General features: G+C 46.7%; 1 protein-coding gene across 1 annotated transcript in view; it reads right to left on the bottom strand.

Annotated features, from left to right (window-relative positions):
* Positions 1–135: 135 nt before the first annotated feature.
* TSR1 (TSR1 ribosome maturation factor) overlaps positions 136–20,561 on the bottom strand; it is a 34,481-nt gene continuing 14,055 nt past the window's right edge. The window contains exons 6-15 of the mRNA XM_063956095.1: positions 14,948–15,104; positions 13,234–13,400; positions 12,644–12,843; positions 12,410–12,569; positions 4,907–5,017; positions 3,330–3,462; positions 2,973–3,089; positions 2,480–2,620; positions 637–711; positions 136–456 (exon numbers count right to left, since the gene is read on the bottom strand). Coding sequence (XP_063812165.1) covers positions 278–456; positions 637–711; positions 2,480–2,620; positions 2,973–3,089; positions 3,330–3,462; positions 4,907–5,017; positions 12,410–12,569; positions 12,644–12,843; positions 13,234–13,400; positions 14,948–15,104 — 1,440 coding nt within the window. The 3' untranslated portion in view covers positions 136–277. The remainder of the gene's footprint in view (positions 457–636; positions 712–2,479; positions 2,621–2,972; positions 3,090–3,329; positions 3,463–4,906; positions 5,018–12,409; positions 12,570–12,643; positions 12,844–13,233; positions 13,401–14,947; positions 15,105–20,561) is intronic.

Here is a 20,561-nt window from a genome sequence, read left to right as displayed (position 1 = left end):
ACGTTGGCTGTTTGACGATTTTGAGGCATTTTTCGCCAATGCCTTTTCACAAAAAAAAAAAAAAAGGCAAAGAGGCATTGGCAAAAATTCCTTCAAAACTGGCAAAAAAGATTTTACAAAAGGAGGACAATGAAATTTGTTTCCTTAATTTTGTTATTTTTATATAATTCACACATCTTTAAAATGTCCGAACACAAAATAAATACAAATCCCAGATGGTCAGTGAAGCGGAGAGAGTGTGTATATATAAAGACTGCAGTAAACAAGAGTAAATGATTTAATCCATCTCCACTTCTGCAAGATTAATCTCCCGCTCATTCTTCACCCAGGTGACTGGGGCAGGCACGTGTGGGTCATAGTTCCACTTAGGGTAAACACGCTTATACAGGTTCATTAATACAGTGTCTTGTGACTTCAGCTGTCCATCAAAATAGCACTTCATGTGTCCGTGTGTTCCTGGATGGAGAGAGAAACATAGGTTGCACTGTGCTATAAGCATGTCACTACTTTATACAAAGAATGTGCACTATAGTGGGAGGATCACCTTCAGACATTGGGAGAAAATTGCAGATCACACCCTACTTCTATAAAGCTACCCATATATGTCAGACATAACACCAAAGATAGAGAACTTACCTAGGGGTTCCTTGATGTGTCCCCTACGGCCCCACTTTGTACGCAACTCCACTGGTTTAAACCACAACACATCCTCTGCAAAGACAATACACATTGTGTTACAACACCCTTAACCAACCTGTGGCTAATTCAGATACAATTCCTAGTCACAACATGCCCAGCCACTTCTGAGAAGGGTACAGGATACCATATCTCATGCTTAAAAACAATTAACCTTCCAAAAACAGCAAATGGAAAACAAAATCCCTGTGTTATACAGTAATAACTGCACACTTCCATAATTCTCTCTCCCACCAATGGTGACATCAGGACGGGTACTGCTCTCAAAAAAACACAGCTTCAAAAAGTTCATAAAAGAATCACAGGTGGGGAGTTTCCTTACTGACATTTTGCACCCATCAATGGTCTGCCACCGATGGTTTTGTCATGGTTGGGGAATGTCTCCACCCGTTCTCTGACTGGCCAGGCCGGAAGCCAACAGCAGGAATGCCCATGGGTAGCTGAATCCACTGATTGATGCCATAGGTGCTTTGTTTGAATCATCGATGGTAACCCCTTTGATGACCTTGCCAAAGCTCACAAAACCAGTGAAGACAATAAATTAAACATCATTCTAGGCGTTGCACCTGCTCGGACTCCCGCTGCAGTGAAGATTGCAACGCTGGACTGCAGCGGACATAAGCCAAGGTTATATTTCGAGTAGTTTTTTAAATTTGTTTCTGGATGATTAAGTCGACAGTCAACACCATATGGTGGAGGATCAGGTATGATATACCGGTAGACAGGATGCCGGCTAGTAGTATACCTCGGGGGGCCCCGCTGCGCTACGATTCGGGCCAGGTGGCGAGCTTTGCTCGCTACGGGTTCTATTCCCACTCTGTTGGTTGGTACACGCCAGTGGGAATTAGGGACGGGTGTCTGTAAAATGCCGGCTGTCAAGATTCCGGCGTCGGTCTCCTAAAAGCAGAGTTCCTGTGCGCCGGGATTTTGACTGCATTCCATGATGGACAGGTACAAAAAGGTTGACATGGTCAAAAGTCAACAGGATTAAAAGGTCGACATTAAAAAGTCAACAAGTTTCCCCCCCCCCCCCATCAATTTACCATCCACGAGTAGTACGAGATGGAATAGTAACCTGCCCGAAGCACGATGATTGAAGAGAGCCTGTGAGGGTTAATGTTTCCACTGAATCGGCTTAAGGTGGGTACACACTGGCCGATATATCGGCCATTCTCTTGAACGGCCGATATATCGCGCGTCCGTCGGCCAGTGTGTACGGCCGATACGTCTATGAACTCAGTCGTTCACAGACGTATCGCGTTGGCCCCGCAGCACAGACGACGGCCAATATATCTACCGATATATTGGCGCGTCGCTGTGTGTGTACGGGTGGTCGGTCGACCGCCCGTACACATGCTGCGGTGGCCGGCGGTGATTGACATCTGAACTGGGCGGGCGTGTGTACCTGCCTGCCCAGTTCATGGCGTCAGTCCCCGACGGATCGGGCAGTGTGTATGCACAACACACTGTCCGATCCGTCCATAGATATATCTGCCGATCAATTGATCGGCAGATATATCTTCCAGTGTGTACCCACCTTTACATGTGGTTAAACATACAAAATGACACACGCACATAAAAAACACCTTGTGTCAACCATTCCAATGTCGCCCTTTTGAGGTGTCTACCTTTTTCATGTCGACCTGCTACAAGTTGACTACATGGGGTCAACCTATTGATTCACACCCGTTTAAATTTATAGAAGTACACCAAATGTTGCCCTGGCAGCAGAAAGTGCAGAGAAAGAATAAGGCATTACTCCAATAATAAACTATCAGCTCACCTCTGTTGAAGAACATGTAGCGGACCACAGCTGTTTTCTTAAGAATCTTAAATGGGTGACCACTCAGCACAATCCTCTTGATTATTATCCGGTCCGGATCCACATTTAGCAAAGAGCCAGTGGCAACAAGATCATGTATCCCTAGAGAAATAAAAAGCAAGATTTGAACAGCTCTGTGTGGTTTGTGCAAAAGCGTGAAAAGAGCAATGGTATGCTGTATCCCATAGCAACCAGACTAGCATTAAGGTGTGGAGGATTGGTAGACTATCAAGAAGTACTACCAGACTGGATGCTATGGATTACAGCACGTTCTTTACATACTATTCTACGAAAAAGGGCCTATCAGCAGTCCCAACCTTGCATGTTTTTCATAGGATTATTACAGAGTCTGATTCATGTGCTTATTATTTCAAATGCAGTCCAGTCAGGAGATCTGGAAAACATGCAATGAAGGCATGAAGAGAGGAACTGCTATAAACAGTGCAATACTTACCATTGCTGCGCTGCTTGAACATTAGCACTGATGCAGATGGGAAGGTGATGGGGGCATACACAGTGACAACCACAGCTGTATTGGGGTGCAGGAAACGCTCCGATTTGTGTTTATCCGCTGGAGGGAATAAATCAGAGAAGTCACCAAACTAGTAACATCATTGTCTTGCGCATACAATTACATGAAAGATGACGATGAATTAGAAATAAAATGTAACTGAAAGCAACAATCGCACAAGATATAACGGCATAAAATTATTGTTTCCTTGTTACTTCACGAACACTGTAATCAATAAGGGTTCCAGGATACATGGCAATAAGATGAGGAACCTGACACAGATAGCGTAAGGTTTCATACCGGACGTGTGCTGAGAGTACAGGGGTGATGCCCGGAACCGTCGGAAGCCACAATGAAATATCAGCTCTTCCTTAGCTTGCACTGGCTCACTGTTGCTAGCATGTCTTCTCACAAGCATGTTCACCACAGACATCTGCCACCATATGAAGAAGGTCATTACATGGACATAGAGCTGGATTTAGACCTCATGGGGCTATATGCAAGTTACCGTTTGGGGTCTCCCTCCATCAATCCATAGCACTATATTTTTATTCTGATTGATGCCCCTTACATTATTTCTCATTTTGCCCAGCTTGTAGTAATACCCTTACACATTATTACCACACCGTAATGCCCCTTATAACATTCTGCCTCACAGTAATGCCCCTTACACATGGCAGCCGCATACCTACCAGGCTGGGAGGCTGCAGCTGCCACACTTCCTTGTACCGCTTGTTGTCAGGGATTTTATGTGCCCATGGCCCAGCGGCAAGTGGTCCTGGAACTTTCGGGTACCACTTACCGCTAATGTGCCTACTCCTGTTTACCAAGCATGCTTCGGCATCTAATGTTCAATCTTCTGCACAAGCAGTGTGCGGCCCTGGTTGCGACTGACTACCCGGGGACCCCATGATCCTCTCCTGCCACTATTAGACCAGACACTATCATTCCCTGCATCCTGTAGTCATGGGAGGTGTAGTATGGTATGCCGGCGACCAGCATACCGGCGCCGGGAGCCCGACCGCCAGCATACCGACAGCGTGGCGAGCGCAAATGAGCCCCTTGCGGGTTCGCTATGCGCGCCACGCTATTTTATTCTCCCTCCAGGGGGGTCGTGGACCCCCACGAGAGAGAAAAAGTGTCGGTATGCCGGCTGTTGGGATTCCGGCGCTGGTATACTGTGCGCCGGGATCCCGACAGTCGGCATACTGAAGACCACCCATCATGGGGTCCCCTGATCCCCCCAGTCAACAGCCTTAGGATCCCAGAAAGGGGAGGGACAAAGCAGCTGTCTGAGGCAAGGTCTCCCGACCTTACTGAATATGGTAAGGGTACACAACTGTTGTTCCAACAGCTTGCCCCCATTCTGTGTCAGTGGGGTCTATTGGGTGTTGCCCTGCAGGCACAGCCTCACACTGTTTGATTAAGGTTGTCACATCTCCTCAATGAGTGAGACTGCACAGCCTTTGAGAGGAGCACTGGCCGCCAATTTACGTATGGGAGCAGAGGTGGAAGGGGAAGTTTGGGATGGAGCAGCGAAGACGAGGTGAAGGACAGCAGAGAGGGGACAGGATCATCCAGAGAAGGGGCAGAGCAGAGCGGAGGCTTGAATGAACAAGCAGTTGTACTGCTTCCTGTGGGCGGGGCCTCATACGACATTGTGGCAAGCAGGCTGTAGTTCAGGAAAATATGTTTTCCTGTCTACAGCAGCAAATCACTGATCGGGGCTGGATTTCTGGGGGTCCTGGCCACTGGCCCTATGGGACCTAGGCAGGCGCCTAGGTTGCCTAGCCTAAATCCAGCTCTGGACTTAGACTCCAGTTTATAGAGAAAAATGCTAAATTCTGAAATGGGGTATGGTAGACCGAAGCACTAACCTTCTGTTCATGAGGGAGGAGAGAATACAGGACAAGAGGCGCCCCCTGCCTGAAATGTTCGAGTACAGAGACAGGTACCCCACTGATATGTACCGTAACATACCAGCCAACCTAACAAAAAATAAATAAAAAGGGAACAAACAAGTTATCAATAGCTCAGATTGTTTTGCAGTATCTTTTAAACTTACCATACTGTGTGTGGAAATAAAATGCGTTTAACACAAACTCTGAAACCACTAAGCCTAGGACACCCATCAATATACTAGAACACCCACTTCATTACTAAATAAACAAATAGGTTTACCATTTTCTCATGGCTGAGCACAGTTAAATCATATTATATAGTCTACACTTAAGCAAAAAAACAAGTATTAGCACATCATGTATTTTATGGATTTCATTTATGAGCTATTAAAACAATATTGCAGTTATTATTGGCTTAAACAAATAAGTCAAAATGACAACACTGTCTTCATAAGCCATTTGGTGATTTACTAAAATCAAGCTAACAAGTGCTGTTGGAGTAAACAAAGACAGATTTGCTCAATTAGCTTACAAAATATAAAAAAATTGTCAAGATTGATTCCTGCATAGACTATACCATATACTCTTGGTGTGATAAAGGAGGATTTTGGTACTTACCGATAAATCCCCTTTTTGGAAGCCATAGGGGACACACTGGCTCAACTTCAAGGCCGTGGGTGATGGTGGCTTCCAGGGAGCTGGCACTTTAAATAATCTAAGAAGTGAAACAGACTCCTCCCCCTCTATCCCCCATCATCCCTCAGTTATGAATTAGCAGAGAAGAGACGGGAACAAGAGAACAGAACTATACGAGGGAAGAGAACACACAACAATTAACCACAACAATGATGAAGGCAAGAGTACAGCAATGGGCGGGTGTCCAGGGTCCCCTATGGCTACCGAAAAAGTGATTTATCGGTAAGTACTAAAATCCTCCTTTTTCTGTCAGCCACTAGGGGACACTAGCACAACTTCAAGACCGTAAGGACGTCCCAAAGTTTCCCCCCTGGGCGGGAGATCGCCGAGGAACTTGCAAAACAAGACGGTTAAACCGTGAAGATGAAGCCACAAAAGTATCAAACTTGTAGAACTTGGCAAACGTATGAATACTGGACCAAATGGCTGCTCTACAGAGCCGAGACAAGGTAAAACCCCCTACTAGTGGCCCAGAAAGACCCAACTGAGCATGTAGAGTGGGCCGCAATGGATAATGGAGGACACCTAGATTGGTGTAAATAGGCTTGACGAATAGTCAACCGAATCCAGAGTGCCAAGGTCTGCTTAGTAGCAGGCCACCCTTGACGTGGGAGATCATAAAGCATCAGTCTTTCGTAACGGTGCTGATTGATATGAAAAGCCGACACGACCTTTGGAAAAAAGGAAGCATGTGTTTTCAACTCAGCCCTATCAGTATGAAAAATCAGGTAGGAAGGCTTACAAGACAAGACACTTAATTCAGATACCCTCCTTTGCTTGCTGAAGCTATGGCTAGTAGAAAAACAGTCTTCCAAGTAAAATAGTTAAGATATGCTTCTTCCAAGGGTTCAAAACAGGGTGACTGTAGATAATTCCGCACCAGATTTAAATCCCAAGGAGCTGTAGGACGAACAAATGGAGGCTGTACCCGAAGGACCCCTTGTAGGAAAGTTTGTACATCCGGTAGGAGCGCCAGGCGTTTCTGAAAGAAAATCGATAAGGCAGATACCTGAACTTTCAGGGATCCTAGACGAAGTCCGGAATCTAAACCTGCCTGAAGAGCAAGAATAGTAAGAGACAAAAAGAATCTGGTTGAAACCCTTTCCGGTCACACCACGAGATATAAGATCGCCAGATGCAATGGTAATGGGCTGCCATTACTGCTTTTCGTGCCCGCAACATTGTGGGGATCACACCTTCCAGAATTCCTTTTCTTTTCAGGATGTCTGCCTCAATAGCCATCCCGTTAAACATAGCTGTGGTAAATATGGATGCAAGAAGGGCCCTTGTTGGGAGTAGATCCGGACGCAGAAAAAGAGGCCAAGGATCGTCCGCTAGAAGAAAGCACATGTCTGAATACCAAGCCCTCAGAGGCCAATCTGGTGCCACCAGAATCACCGTGATTGACTCACATTTGATTCTCTTAAGAATTTGAGACAATACAGGGAATGAAGGAAACACGTAAACGAGGTCGTACGGCCAAGGCGTCCACAGCTTCCGCTTGAGGATCCCGGGTTCTGGAGATGTATCTTGGAAGCTGATGACAGACGGTATGCCATGAGCTCCACGTCTGGACACCCCCAACGTTGTATCAGATTGTTGAACACCTCCGGGTGAAGTGCCCATTCTCCTGGAAGTAGATCCTGACTGCTGAGGTAGTCAGCTTCCCAATTGTCCACTCCTGGAATTAATACCGCCAAGAGAATTACTGCGTTGCGTTCTACCTAATGAAGAATGCGCGACACCTCTCGCATTGCTTGGCGACTGCGAGTTCCGCCTTTTTTGTTTACATACGCTACAGCAGTCGCGTTGTTCAATTGAACTTTTACTGCCTTGGATCGAAGAATGTGCGTGGCTTGTACCAGCGCATTGTAGATCACTCTCAGTTCCAATACATTTATTGGCAACAATGATTCTTGTGGAGACCAGTGGCCCTAAAAATGGGAGCCCAGCACAACCGCGCCCCATCCCGAGGCTGGCAACAGTCGTGAGGAGCGTCCAGTCCCACACACCGAACCGCTTGCCTGCAGTGAGATTGGTGGCTCCAGCTGCACAAAGAAGTGAAAGTCGTGTCTCCGGAGTTAGCCAAACTAACTCTTGAAGGTGTAGATGCGATCCCGACCACTGATGTAACAGATCCAGCTGGAAAGGACGTGAATGAAAAACTGCCAAACTCCAGAGTTTCGAAAGCTGCTACCATTTTCCCAAGCAAATGAATGCATAAAATGGACAGATACCAGTCGTTTCTTGAGAACAGTTTGGAACAGTTTCTGTATACTCAGAGCTTTGTCTTGAGAGCGAAAAACTTCTGTACGTGCGTGTCCAGAATCACACCGAGAAACTGGAAACGCTGTGACGGCTGAAGGTTGGATTTCTGAAAATTGATTATTAACATACAATGTGTTAGTGGAACACGGATGGATACAGCATGTTCCTGGAGAATGAGATCGGAAGGAGCTTTGAGGAGGAGGTCGTCTAGGTATGGTATTATTGTGACTCCCAGTGATCTGTGAGCAATCATCACCGAGATGACCTTGGTGCTGTGGACAGACCGAATAGTAAGGCTCTGAACTGAAAATGATCCTGTTGAATCGCAAACCTGAAAAACGCTTGGTGAGGTTCCCAGATCGGAATGTGGAGATATGCATCCTTGATGTCTAGAGATATCATGAATTCCTTGGGTTCCAGGCTTGAAATCACTGAGTTGAGTGACTCCATCTTGAACCGGTAAGCAAGACAGAAACGGATTTAATGATTTCAGATTCAGAATTGGTCGTACAGTACCGTCTGGTTTTGGTCCTATGAAAAGATTGGAATAGTAACCCTTCTTTCGTTGAAGCAGTGCTACCGGCATTAACACAGCCAATTCCACCAAAGACTGTATTGCACCTTGAAGAGCCAAATGTTTGTCCAGAAGTGGAATACTTGGCGTAAAATATTTATTTGGCGGCAAAATGTTGAAATCTAACTTGTACACTTGGGAAATGATATTGCGAATCCATGCATTGTCTGATATCTTGAACCAGGCATCCTGAAAATTTCTAAGCCGCACTCCCACCGTACTTGGGCCCCGGTGGGAAGGGAGACCGTCATGCCACGGTCTTTCCTGTAGGCTTTGGGTCCTAGCGACGAGCAACGACTGGTTGCTTGCCGCAACCTCTACCTCGCAAGGGTGTATTTCTACCGCATCCCCTAAAAGGTTGAGTGGAACGAAAGGACCAAAAAGAAGTTCCAGTATAAGAGCACTTAGGTGGTGGCAGAAGGGTTAGTAAGAAGCTAGATTAACCACCCGTAGCCTGAGAAATTAACGAGTCTAGTTCTTTTCCAAAAAGAACGTCACCTGTAAAGTATTTTCGACTCAGCGTCCACTTGTCATGACCGAACCAAAAGAACTCTTCTGGCTGCAATAGTTGCTGCCGAGATCCCCGAATTAACTTGTCCGATATCTCTAGCCGCTTCTCCTAGGTAGATAGCCGATTCCTTAATATGTTCCGCTAAGATCACTACTTCTTCCAATGGAACACCCTCTTGTAAATCCTTCATCAATTTAGTGGCCCAATGCTCCACTGCCTTGTTCACCCAGGAACTTACCAAGGTTGGTCTAAGTGAGACACCTGCGGCTGAATAGATAGACTTCAACATGGTGTCCAGCTTCCGGTCAGACGGGTCTTTCAACGAAGTTGCACCCGGGACAGGTAATGCCGTCTTCTTGGACAACCTGGATAGAGAGGAGTCCACTCAAGGTGACTTCTCCCATTTATCCGTCATAGCCAATGGAAACGGATAAAGACTGAGGAATCTTTTGGGCATCTGAAAATGCTTGTCCGGGTTCTTCCATGCCTCCGTCAGCTGATCATCTAGTTTCTTTGAAAAGGGTAAGTGACCACTGAACACTGTTTATATCAAATAGCGCAGTATCTAGTGAATCCGGTGTCGTCGTCGTCTCGGAAATGTTCAACACTTGCTTATAGCCAGCCACCCCAGTATGTAACTGTGAGATGGTTCCAGTTAGCGCTACCGCGCAGGGGGCGGGTTAGTAGCATCTTGGGACGGGTTACACTTCGCACAGAAACAATTTTTGTGACGCCTTATTCGCTTGACCCTTGCCCACCATTATGGAGACACATGCAATTTTACACCAGCACTGAGAGAAAGCGAGCGAGCGCGAGAGAGCGAGAGAAATCAGAAGAAGGATAGAGGGAGGTATTTGACTGACTCCACTATTCTAAATCCTCTCAGCCACCAGCCTGTAGTTTATGCAGGCTTCTAAGTTTCTGGCAGTCTGTGGCAATGTGCACCTTGTCTAACTCTTTAGTGCAGAATCCTGAGGAGAAAGAAAATTGTTGGCATTATGAGCTGCCAAGCTGAGAAGGCGCCTTTTTCCTTTTTTTTGACTGACAGGCTGAAAACCCACCAACTCCGCCCCCATGTTCAATGCAGAGGCACCCATCTCACTATTTATTTTTTTAATTTTTTGAGTGGGTGCCCCATTTAACAACAAGTTCATGTGTGCTGAGAAACATTGCTAACACAAACAACCAGTTCACCAGTTCGTGTGTGCTGATAATGCTGCTTGCTAACTGTGCAATGCGGCCACTACACACAGCGTATGTCACCGGCGCTGGACGGCCACTCCACACACAGAGGACTCATTTCCCCTCACGCTGCTGCAGACTCGACACAGCGGGGAGGGTGGACAAACTGTATGCGGCGTCCGTGCCCACACACTGCTGCGCTGTGTACTGTCAGCGCGGCACGGCAGGAAGACTGTCACAGAGGGGAGCAGACGCGCACTATTACTCCCCCCCCCACCAAGCACTATCCGCGCGGCAGTGCAGGAAGCCTGCCGCTGTGCAGTATGGGTCCCGCCGCTATCGCGGCCAGCGTAACCGGGAAGAGTAGGGGAGGGAGGCCAGCCGCTGTGCCTACAAGGAGGCTCACTCACCAAACCTTAGCCTCAGGATGCGGCTGTGTTGGGAGGAACAGTGCTTCTAGTGTTAAGCGCTGTTCTCCTGCAGCTTGCTGCTAGTGTGACCCCGACCCCACTTCTCTAGATAAGTGGCGAAGGGTGCCTGAGGCTAAGGCCCTCAATCCGAGTGGATCGCTCACTAGCTACTTTTAGCAGCCATGATAACGCATAGTCGCCTCCCACAGGGGGTGTATTTTCGCTTTGCAAGTGTGCGAACACCTGTGCAGCCGAGCGGTACAAAAACATTTTGTGCAAAACAAGACCAGCCCTGTAGTTACTTATTCTGTGCGATGATTGCTGCAACGAAGGTCCCGTAATTGACGTCAGATATCCACCCTGGACACGCCTGCGTTTTTCCAAACACTCCCAGAAAATGGTCAGTTGACATCCATAAACTCCCACTTCCTGTCAATCTACTTGCGATCGGCTGTGCGAATGGAATCGTCGCTAAAAGCAGTGCAAAACAACGATGCTCTTTGTACCCATACGCCGCACGTGCGCATTGTGGCCCATACGCATGCATAGTTTTGCATTTTTTTTTAAATGATCGCTACGCAGCGAACAACGGCAGCTAGCGATCAACTCGGAATGAGGACCTAAAGGCCCGTGCACACTGGTCGATATATCGGCCGTTCAAGAGAACGGACGATATATCGCGGGACCGTCGGCCAGTGTGTACGGCCGATATGTCTGTGAACTCCGTCGTTCACAGACGTATCGCGTCGGCCGCGCAGCACAGCCGCCGGCCAATATATCTACCGATATATTGGCGCGTCGCTGTGTGTGTACGGGGCGGTCGGCCGACCGCCTGTACACATGCTGCGGCGGCCGGCGGTGATTGACAGCTGAACTGGGCGGGCGTGTGTACACGCCCGCCCAGTTCATGACGTCAGTCCCCGACGGATCGGGCAGTGTGTATGCTCAACACACTGCCCGATCTGTCCATAGATATATCTGCAGATCAATTGATCTGCAGATATATCTATTAGTGTGTACCCACCTTAAGTCCCAAGAGGAAAAAAATAAATAAATAAATAAATGAAAATAATAGAAGATAACTGAGCAGGAGCTCAGTCAGGGATGATGGGGGATAGAGGGGGAGGAGCCTGTTTCACTTCTTAGATTAAAGTGCCAGCTACCTGTAAGCCACCATCATCACCCACGGTCTTGAAGTTGTGCCAGTGTCCCCTAGTGGCTGACAGAAAAAGTAGGAATGTAACATCATCCCAAGATACAGGCGCCTGTAGTGACTACACCAGAACAGAGAAGGATCTACCCCTGCCTTCAGGTAGGATTCATCTACCAACTAAAGGAGGTAAATGTTGTATAGCAATTCTCTCTTTAGCCATTGCTAGTTTGAGCTCTAAACTACCCCGCTTTTTCCTTCTTTACTCCCTTTAAAATACAGTATTTTATTTACTCACTCTGTGAATTGTTTGTCTTCTTCTGCTCTTAATAACATGGTGGATTACCAGGAAGAAGTTATAACAGAACACACTTGCACAAGCAAGAAAAACCTACACAATGATAACTTACACAAAACAGCTGTGGGTGGTGTGACTTTTACTCCAGCAGACATGCTAAAGAAACAAACCTGTCAGCTCAAATAAGTATTACACTCACTAAATGACTTGAAAAACAATGCATCATCCTACACACATTAAGGTTAGGTTTGTCCAGAGACAAGAAGAAAGTTCACCCTCTTTAAAGAACACTTGACAAGGAAGAGAATGTTCACAAACAATACATAAAAAAGCAGTGTTCCAGCAGTATCTAAACACTAGTGTTGTAGTGTAATAAAAAATAACAATTACCATAGCACCTTCATCCTTCTCTTCTACTTCTCTGAAGACACGTTTCCTAGCCCGGAAGAAGTCATGAAACTGGAAGATGCGGGCATAATCTCTAGGAAGATTTTCCTTTGCATCCCATGGTGATGTGCGGAAGCTTTTCAAACCACGATACTTCTGGAACCTGCAAGATCATTAACAATTATTAACTTAAATCTAGGTGAATGATTTTTAAGCAGAACATAGACACTTTTTTACCTTATTCTGGCCAGCTGATCTCGTGGGGTGTCCACCTCATCCGGGAACATCTCCTCCTGACGCTGCAGTTTGTATTTTTCCAGCATCTGTTCTTCCTCCATCTCATCCAGGTTTTCATCGTACTTGTCATCCCGGGTGCTGTCTGGGATAGTGACAGTCTCACTCTCTTCTCCTGGATCCTCAACACTACTCTCCCCTTCCTTATTGTAAGACACAGAAAGAACATATTAGAAAATTAAGTGTCTGCTTTACAGTCCCTTACACTGTATGGATTTCATTTTTTTGCTTCACAACTGTGGACAGACAAATGTAAAACAGATGCAGTTTCACATGCAGGAATCTGTAGCCACCGAGTCTGCCAATGTCCTTTGTTCTCACCACTCCTTGGGTACATTGGTCACTATGTTACTACTGAAGTCTGATCAAGGTTCTAGAATTTACAAGTTTTCCCATGTACAATTATTAATAAATTAAAGTAAAGCTGCATCGTGTTATTTGATGCACTTCTACTCTGCTATTTACTGAAAATGGTCATCTACCACAATTTATAATAAAGGACACCAAGATGACATATGTTCAAATCTGAGCACCTCAGAAACTGCCTTTTCCATGGCGTCTTCCTGTTCGTCATCCATATCATCATCACTATCACTTCCTTCTTCTCCATCATTTTCGTCATCATCCAAGATCCATGCTGCCTGATAGGTGGATGTACCTTTTGGAACTTTTTTTTTCACTTCCATGTTTTTTCTTAAGTCTACAAAAAAGCAAAAATCATTATATCCTTTCTAAATAAGAAGGTTATAGGATTTATCACTGGAATAGTGGTGGGAGGCAGGTATATTTGACCCAGGCTTCTATGTGTTTTAAAGCTCCAAGAATATTGTGCTGGTTTTAGCTTTTGGTAAGAACATGATAAAGGGTCCTGGGGTTGGATGTGAGAAAGGGCGATGTCTATCCATTGAGGCCGCGTTCGGGTCTTTTGGGCTTTTAGCCTCACAGAAGGCTAATTATGGCTTTCAGCTGCATGGGTGTGTTAAAAAGGCCGTCAGCCTGATCAATTCTCTCATAGTGCCTGGGGAAAGAGGACCAACTATGGCGTCTCCGTGAGAGAGAAACCTTTTGTTGAAAGCCAGTGAGCTGTGCCTGGTAAACTTCTCCTTGTATTTTTTTATGAGTTAGGCCCATACACACTTGACGATGCACGCGTCGTTAACGACCGTCGTTAACGACTTACCTTGAACAGCTGAGCAAACGACATGAGCATACACACTACCAACGACCATTCATCGTTGAAGCATCCAAGCTGAACAGTTTATTAAAATAATGAGCTGGGAACAGGGCTGGTGGCTTGGTCGTTGGTCGTTCACACCATACACATTCAACAACGTCTCTGGTCGGTAACGACCATAGTGGAAATTGAGCATACATGCTCCACAGATAAGCGAGGGTCGTTAACGTCCCGCGGGGCCGCGCATTGGTGGTCGTCGGATGCATACACACTTGACGATATAATGAGCGACGTCGTTGATGAGGGCTGAAATGAACGACGTCGCTCATTTTATCGTCAAGTGTGTATGGGCCTTTAGGATTATCAAGTGTTTAGCCAGTGCCAGCCGGCAAGGTTATTTATTTTTGTTTTGCTGCACAATAGAACTGGTTGTGGCCAGTTGCACCAAACCAACAGACTTGCGTGATCTATAGGCTGCTGCATGGTACCATCTACCCCAGGAGATGGTACCTGTTCCCCTGACCCTGTTACAATATATTTTGTATATATCCATATCCCCAGCTCAAAAAATACTATGGGGCAGCATACACCCTCCACACTCCTCATCCCTCCAAGTGCCCCCATCCATTAACCCCCCCCACATCTTATAGCAGAGTGTGGTTTGGGGGGGGGAGGGGGGCAAGGATCATCAGTCCCCCCTGCTGCAGCTGTTCATCATAACTGTGCTTTGTGCTTCTAGCACTTTTAGTTCTGGCGCATGCACCCTGAAGAGCCACTTGCATAGCTTTCTGGGGCACGATTTTGGGAGTGATGACATTGGCCATAGACCACAAGAACACTCGCAGGAGGCCACAGCAGTAAGTCCATTCCGCACTTGTGCAGAACGGATTTCCTCCATACAGAGGAAGCAGCGGGGTGGCATGGATGTATGGGATACGTAACGCACTCCTGGCTGCAGTCTAATCCCATATATTTCTGCCAGTGAAGTGGTCAAAGGAGATGTTGGATCATAAGCTGGCACTGACCATCTAAGGATATCATGGAAAACAGCACCTCAGCTAAGCTCGACTCACCCTCTGCCTCTCTAAGCTCTTCCTCGGTGGGCCAAGTCTGCTCCCCTTCCATGGGATCGGGAACCACCTCAGCCTGCAGTGACTCTTGTACTGCTGGATCTGCTCTCATCAGGACCTTCACATCCTCCTCCATTTCTGTGCAGATATTACCTTCATCCTTTAGTAACAGTAGCAGTTATAAAGAGAAATTGACAAATAAGTGTTACAATGAGAACAGGCGGTTTCTGTATGGAGTTATCCCTTTTTAAAATGTGGCTCCAGAGATTTACTCCAACGGAGAATGAGTTAATTCAGTTTTGTTTATTTTATTCTGAATTTAATATATGGCAAAAGACCAACTTAAAAATAAGATTTTACTTACCGGTAAATCTATTTCTCGTAGTTCGTAGTGGATGCTAGGGACTCCGTAAGGACCATGGAGATAGACGGGCTCCGCAGGAGACATGGGCACTTTAAGAAAGAATTTAGATTCTGGTGTGCTCTGGCTCCTCCCTCTATGTCCCTCCTCCAGACCTCAGTTAGAGAAACTGTGCCCGGAAGAGCTGACAGTACAAGGAAAGGATTTTGGAATCCAGGGCAAGACTCATACCAGTCACACCGTATAACTCGTGATAAACTTACCCAGTTAACAGTATGAACAACAACGGAGCATCAGATCAACCCTGATACAATCAAACATAACCCTTTATTTAAGCAATAACTATATACAAGTATTGCAGAAGAAGTCCGCACTTGGGACGGGCGCCCAGCATCCACTACGGGACTACGAGAAATAGATTTACCGGTAAGTAAAATCTTATTTTCTCTAACGTCCTAGTGGATGCTGGGGACTCCGTAAGGACCATGGGGATTATACCAAAGCTCCCAAACGGGCGGGAGAGTGCGGATGACTCTGCAGCACCGAATGAGCAAACACAAGGTCCTCCTCAGCCAGGGTATCAAACTTGTAGAACTTTGCAAAAGTGTTCGAACCTGACCAAGTAGCTGCTCGGCAAAGCTGTAATGCCGAGACCCCTCGGGCAGCCACCCAAGAAGAGCCCACCTTCCTTGTGGAGTGGGCTTTTACTGATTTTGGAAGCGGCAATCCAGCCGCAGAATGAGCCTGCTGAATCGTGTTACAGATCCAGCGAGCAATAGTTTGCTTTGAAGCAGGAGCACCCAGCTTGTTGGATGCCTACAGGATAAACAGCGACTCAGTTTTCCTGACTCTAGCCGTTCTGGCTACATAAACCTTCAAAGCCCTGACCACATCCAGTAACTCTGAATCCTCCAAGTCACGAGTAGCCACAGGCACCACAATAGGTTGGTTCATATGAAAGGATGACACCACTTTTGGCAGAAATTGTGGACGGGTCCGCAATTCTGCCCTGTCCATATGGAAAACCAGATAGGGGCTTTTATGTGACAAAGCCGCTAATTCTGACACACGCCTAGCTGAAGCCAAGGCTAATAGCATGACCACCTTCCACGTGAGAATTTTAACTCCACGGTTTTGAGTGGCTCAAACCAGTGTGACTTCAGGAAACTCAACACCACGTTAAGATCCCAAGATGCCACTGGAGGCACAAAAGGGGGCTGAATATGCAGCACTCCCTTTACAAACGTCTGGACTTCAGGAAGAGAAGCCAGTTCTTTTTGAAAGAAAATGGATAGAGCCGAAATCTGGACCTTAATGGAATCCAATTTCAGGCCCAACGTCACTCCCGACTGTAGGAAGTGAAGGAAATGGCCCAGCTGGAATTCCTCTGTAGGGGCATTCCTGGCCTCACACCAAGCAACATATTTTCGCCATATACGGTGATAATGTTTAGCCGTCACGTCCTTCCTAGCCTTTATCCGGAATGCCTTTTTCTGCTAGGATCCGGCGTTCAACCGCCATGCCGTCAAACGCAGCCGCGGTAAGTCTTGGAACAGACAGGGCCCCTGTTGCAACAAGTCCTGTCTTAGAGGCAGAGGCCATGGGTCCTCTGTGAGCATTTCTTGCAGATCCGGATACCAAGTCCTTCTTGGCCAATCCGGAACAATGAGTATTGTTCTCACTCCTCTTTTTCTTATGATTCTCAGCACCTTTGGTATGAGAGGTAGAGGAAGAAATACATAAACCGACTGGAACACCCACGGTGTCACTAGTGCGTCTACAGCTATCGCCTGAGGGTATCTTGACCTGGCGCAATATCTCTGTTGCTTTTTGTTGAGGCGGGATGCCATCATGTCCACCTGTGGCAGTTCCCACCGCCTTGCAATCTGCGTGAAGACTTCTTGATGAAGTCCCCACTCTCCCGGGTGGAGGTCGTGCCTGCTGAGGAAGTCTGCTTCCCAGTTGTCCACTCCCGGAATGAACACTGCTGACAGTGCTCTTACATGATTCTCCGCCCAGCGAAGAATTCTGGTGGCTTCCGCCATCGCCACCCTGCTCCTTGTGCTGCCTTGGCGGTTTACATGAGCCACTGCGGTGATGTTGTCTGACTGAATCAGCACCGATTGGTCGCGAAGCAGGGTCTCCGCTTGACTTAGGGCGTTGTATATGGCCCTTAGTTCCAGGATATCGATGTGAAGGCAAGTCTCCTGACTTGACCACAGACCTTGGAAATTTCTTCCCTGTGTGACTGCCCCCCACCCTCGGAGGCTTGCATCCGTGGTCACCAGGACCCAGTCCTGAATGCCGAATCTGCGGCCCTCTAGAAGGTGAGCACTCTGCAGCCACCACAGGAGAGACACCCTGGCCCTGGGGGATAGGGTGATCAGCCGATGCATCTGTAGATGTGATCCGGACCATTTGTCCAACAGATCCCATTGAAAGGTCCTCGCATGGAACCTGCCGAAGGGAATGGCCTTGTATGATGCCACCATCTTTCCCAGGACTCGCGTGCAGTGATGCACCGACACCTGTTTTGGTTTTAATAGGTCTCTGACCAGTGTCATGAGCTCCTGAGCCTTCTCCATCGGGAGATAGACCCTCTTCTGGTCTGTGTCCAGAATCATGCCCAGGAAAGGCAGACGAGTCGTAGGAATCAACTGCGACCTTGGAATATTTAGAATCCAGCCGTGCTGTTGTAACACTTCCCGAGAGCGTGCTACGCTGATCAGCAACTGCTCTCTGGACCTCGCCTTTATGAGGAGATCGTCCAAGTATGGGATAATTGTGACCCCTTGCTTTCGCAGGAGCACCATCATTTCCGACATTACCTTGGTAAATATTCTCGGTGCCGTGGAGAGACCAAACGGCAACGTCTGGAATTGGTAATGACAATCCTGTACCACAAATCTGAGGTACGCCTGATGAGGTGGATAAATAGGGACATGAAGGTATGCATCCTTTATGTCCAGAGACACCATAAAATCCCCCCCTTCCAGGCTTGCGATGACCGTCTGAGCGATTCCATCTTGAACTTGAACCTTTTCAGGTATATGTTCAGGGATTTTAAATTTAATATGGGTCTGACCGAACCGGTCGGTTTCGGTACCACAAACATGGTCGAATAATAACCCTTTCCTTGTTGAAGGAGGGGAACCTTGACCACCACCTGCTGAAGATGCAATTTGTGAATTGCAGCCAACACTATTTCCCTCTCTAAGGGGGAAGCTGGCAGGGCCGATTTGAGGTATCGGTGAGGGGGTATCTCTTCGAATTCCAGCTTGTATCCCTGAGACACAATCTCTATCGCCCAGGGATCCACCTGGGAGTGAACCCACTTGTGGCTGAAATTTCTTAGACGCGCCCCCACCGGGCCTAGCTCCGTCTGTGGAGCCCAAGCGTCATGTGGTGGATTTAGTAGAAGCCGGGAAGGACTTCTGTTCCTGGGAACTAGCTGTGTTGTGCAGCTTCTTTCCTCTGCCCCTGCCTCTGGCAAGAAAGGACGCACCTCGGACTTTCTTGCCTTTTTGTGATCGAAAGGACTGCATTTGGTAATACGGTGATTTCATAGGTTGTGAGGGAACGTATGGCAAAAAAAATTTGACTTTCCAGCAGTAGCTGTGGAGACCAGGTCCGAGAGACCTTCCCCAAACAACTCCTCACCCTTGTAAGGTAAAACCTCCATGTGCCTTTTTGAGTCGGCATCACCTGTCCATTGCCGAGTCCACAGGACCCTTCTGGTAGAAATCAACATTGCATTTATTCTAGAGCCCAGCAGGCTAATGTCTTTGAGCATCTCTCATATATAGGACAGCGTCTTTTATATGCCCCAGGGTCATTAATATAGTATCCTTGTCCAAGGTATCAAGTGATAAAGCTAATTATTTACCTTTTAACATAAGCTATTTACTAATACCGTGTAGCCGTAATGGCCGCTAAACCACGTGCTACGCACTTTGTACGCTATTTGCGTACAAAGACCTCACACGTGGTACGCAAGTTACGTACACACGCTGCGCTGGGTGTACGGAATACACACAGCGAGCGTACACACAGACAGTAACCTTTATAAACTTTAAACACAGAATATGCTTACACTGTAAACCTAAATACCGTGGTACTATAATGGTGTAACACTGAACCTTTGTGAGTATGCAAGCTGTTTGAGCAATTGAGATGCTCTGAAACCCTTAGCACTTATATGGTGAATCACACAAACACTTGTTAAGGTTCCAACACCTTACCAGATGATTTTTAGTAAGTAAAAGGGAAAAGTACAGTTAACAGCTTATACACTACAGTCCTAACATTAATAACTAAACAGAATAACTATACAGGAATATACACAATAGCGAACGATCGCAAATACAGATAAACAGAAAGAGAATAAATGGCAAACACTTAAAGGATAACAAAAGAGAACAATTGCATACACACAGAGTAACGAAATGGCCACAGAGAAAAACTTACACACATGGGAATGAATCGCATGCGCTATCTGGAAACCAGCTCTCAGTCATCACGGGGAAAACCTTGTGGAGAGAAGTGAGAGCTGGTCTGGCTATGGGGGTCTTTATATACACAGCATACTGTACACTACAAAGGGCCCTACAATCTCATTGTTCATTGGACACAGGAATGTCCCTCTGCATTATAACCAAAGGTCATAGGTGGATTCGAACAGGTGGGCTGTGACTATTTCAAACTGCTCAGGTGGGAGGAATCCTCAGGATTCCTGCCGCATGGATAATGAACTGCAAATACTGTAAATGTCCATAAACTTCTTTTAAACATAACTATACGCAGGAGCGACTAATCTCTTCCTAACCAACACCGGATTGTTTCTAATAAAATACTCTTCAGTTAGGTACTAGACACCACTGTTCAACCTTTGTCAGACCCTTCGTATCATGCAAAGAGGAATCCCTATGTCCACGAACCATTTACACTAAACATACTTGCAGACATTATTAAGGGGATTAATATCTACAAAACACACTATAAAAGGTTAACTATGCTATAAACGAGTCACCCGCTACAAGCTCATAAACTCTACCGTAAATACGCATATACCGCGCGTAATCGCCGAAGCGAGCGTACGCAATTTGCGGACATGTGCACGTACAGCAGACTAAATGCACGAGCAGCGGGCATGTGCATGGGGTTAGTATATGGCAATGTGAAGCACGATATTTTTCGACTGACACAAGTTCCTCAGATAAGGTATCCGTCCATGCTGCTACAGCACTACACACCCAT

Source organism: Pseudophryne corroboree, chromosome 2 (genome assembly GCF_028390025.1).
Source record: "Pseudophryne corroboree isolate aPseCor3 chromosome 2, aPseCor3.hap2, whole genome shotgun sequence".
In the NCBI taxonomy this organism is placed as follows: Eukaryota; Metazoa; Chordata; class Amphibia; order Anura; family Myobatrachidae; genus Pseudophryne; species Pseudophryne corroboree.
The sequence above is the reverse complement of the archived record's forward strand: the minus strand, read 5'-3'. Positions and strand labels throughout refer to the sequence as shown.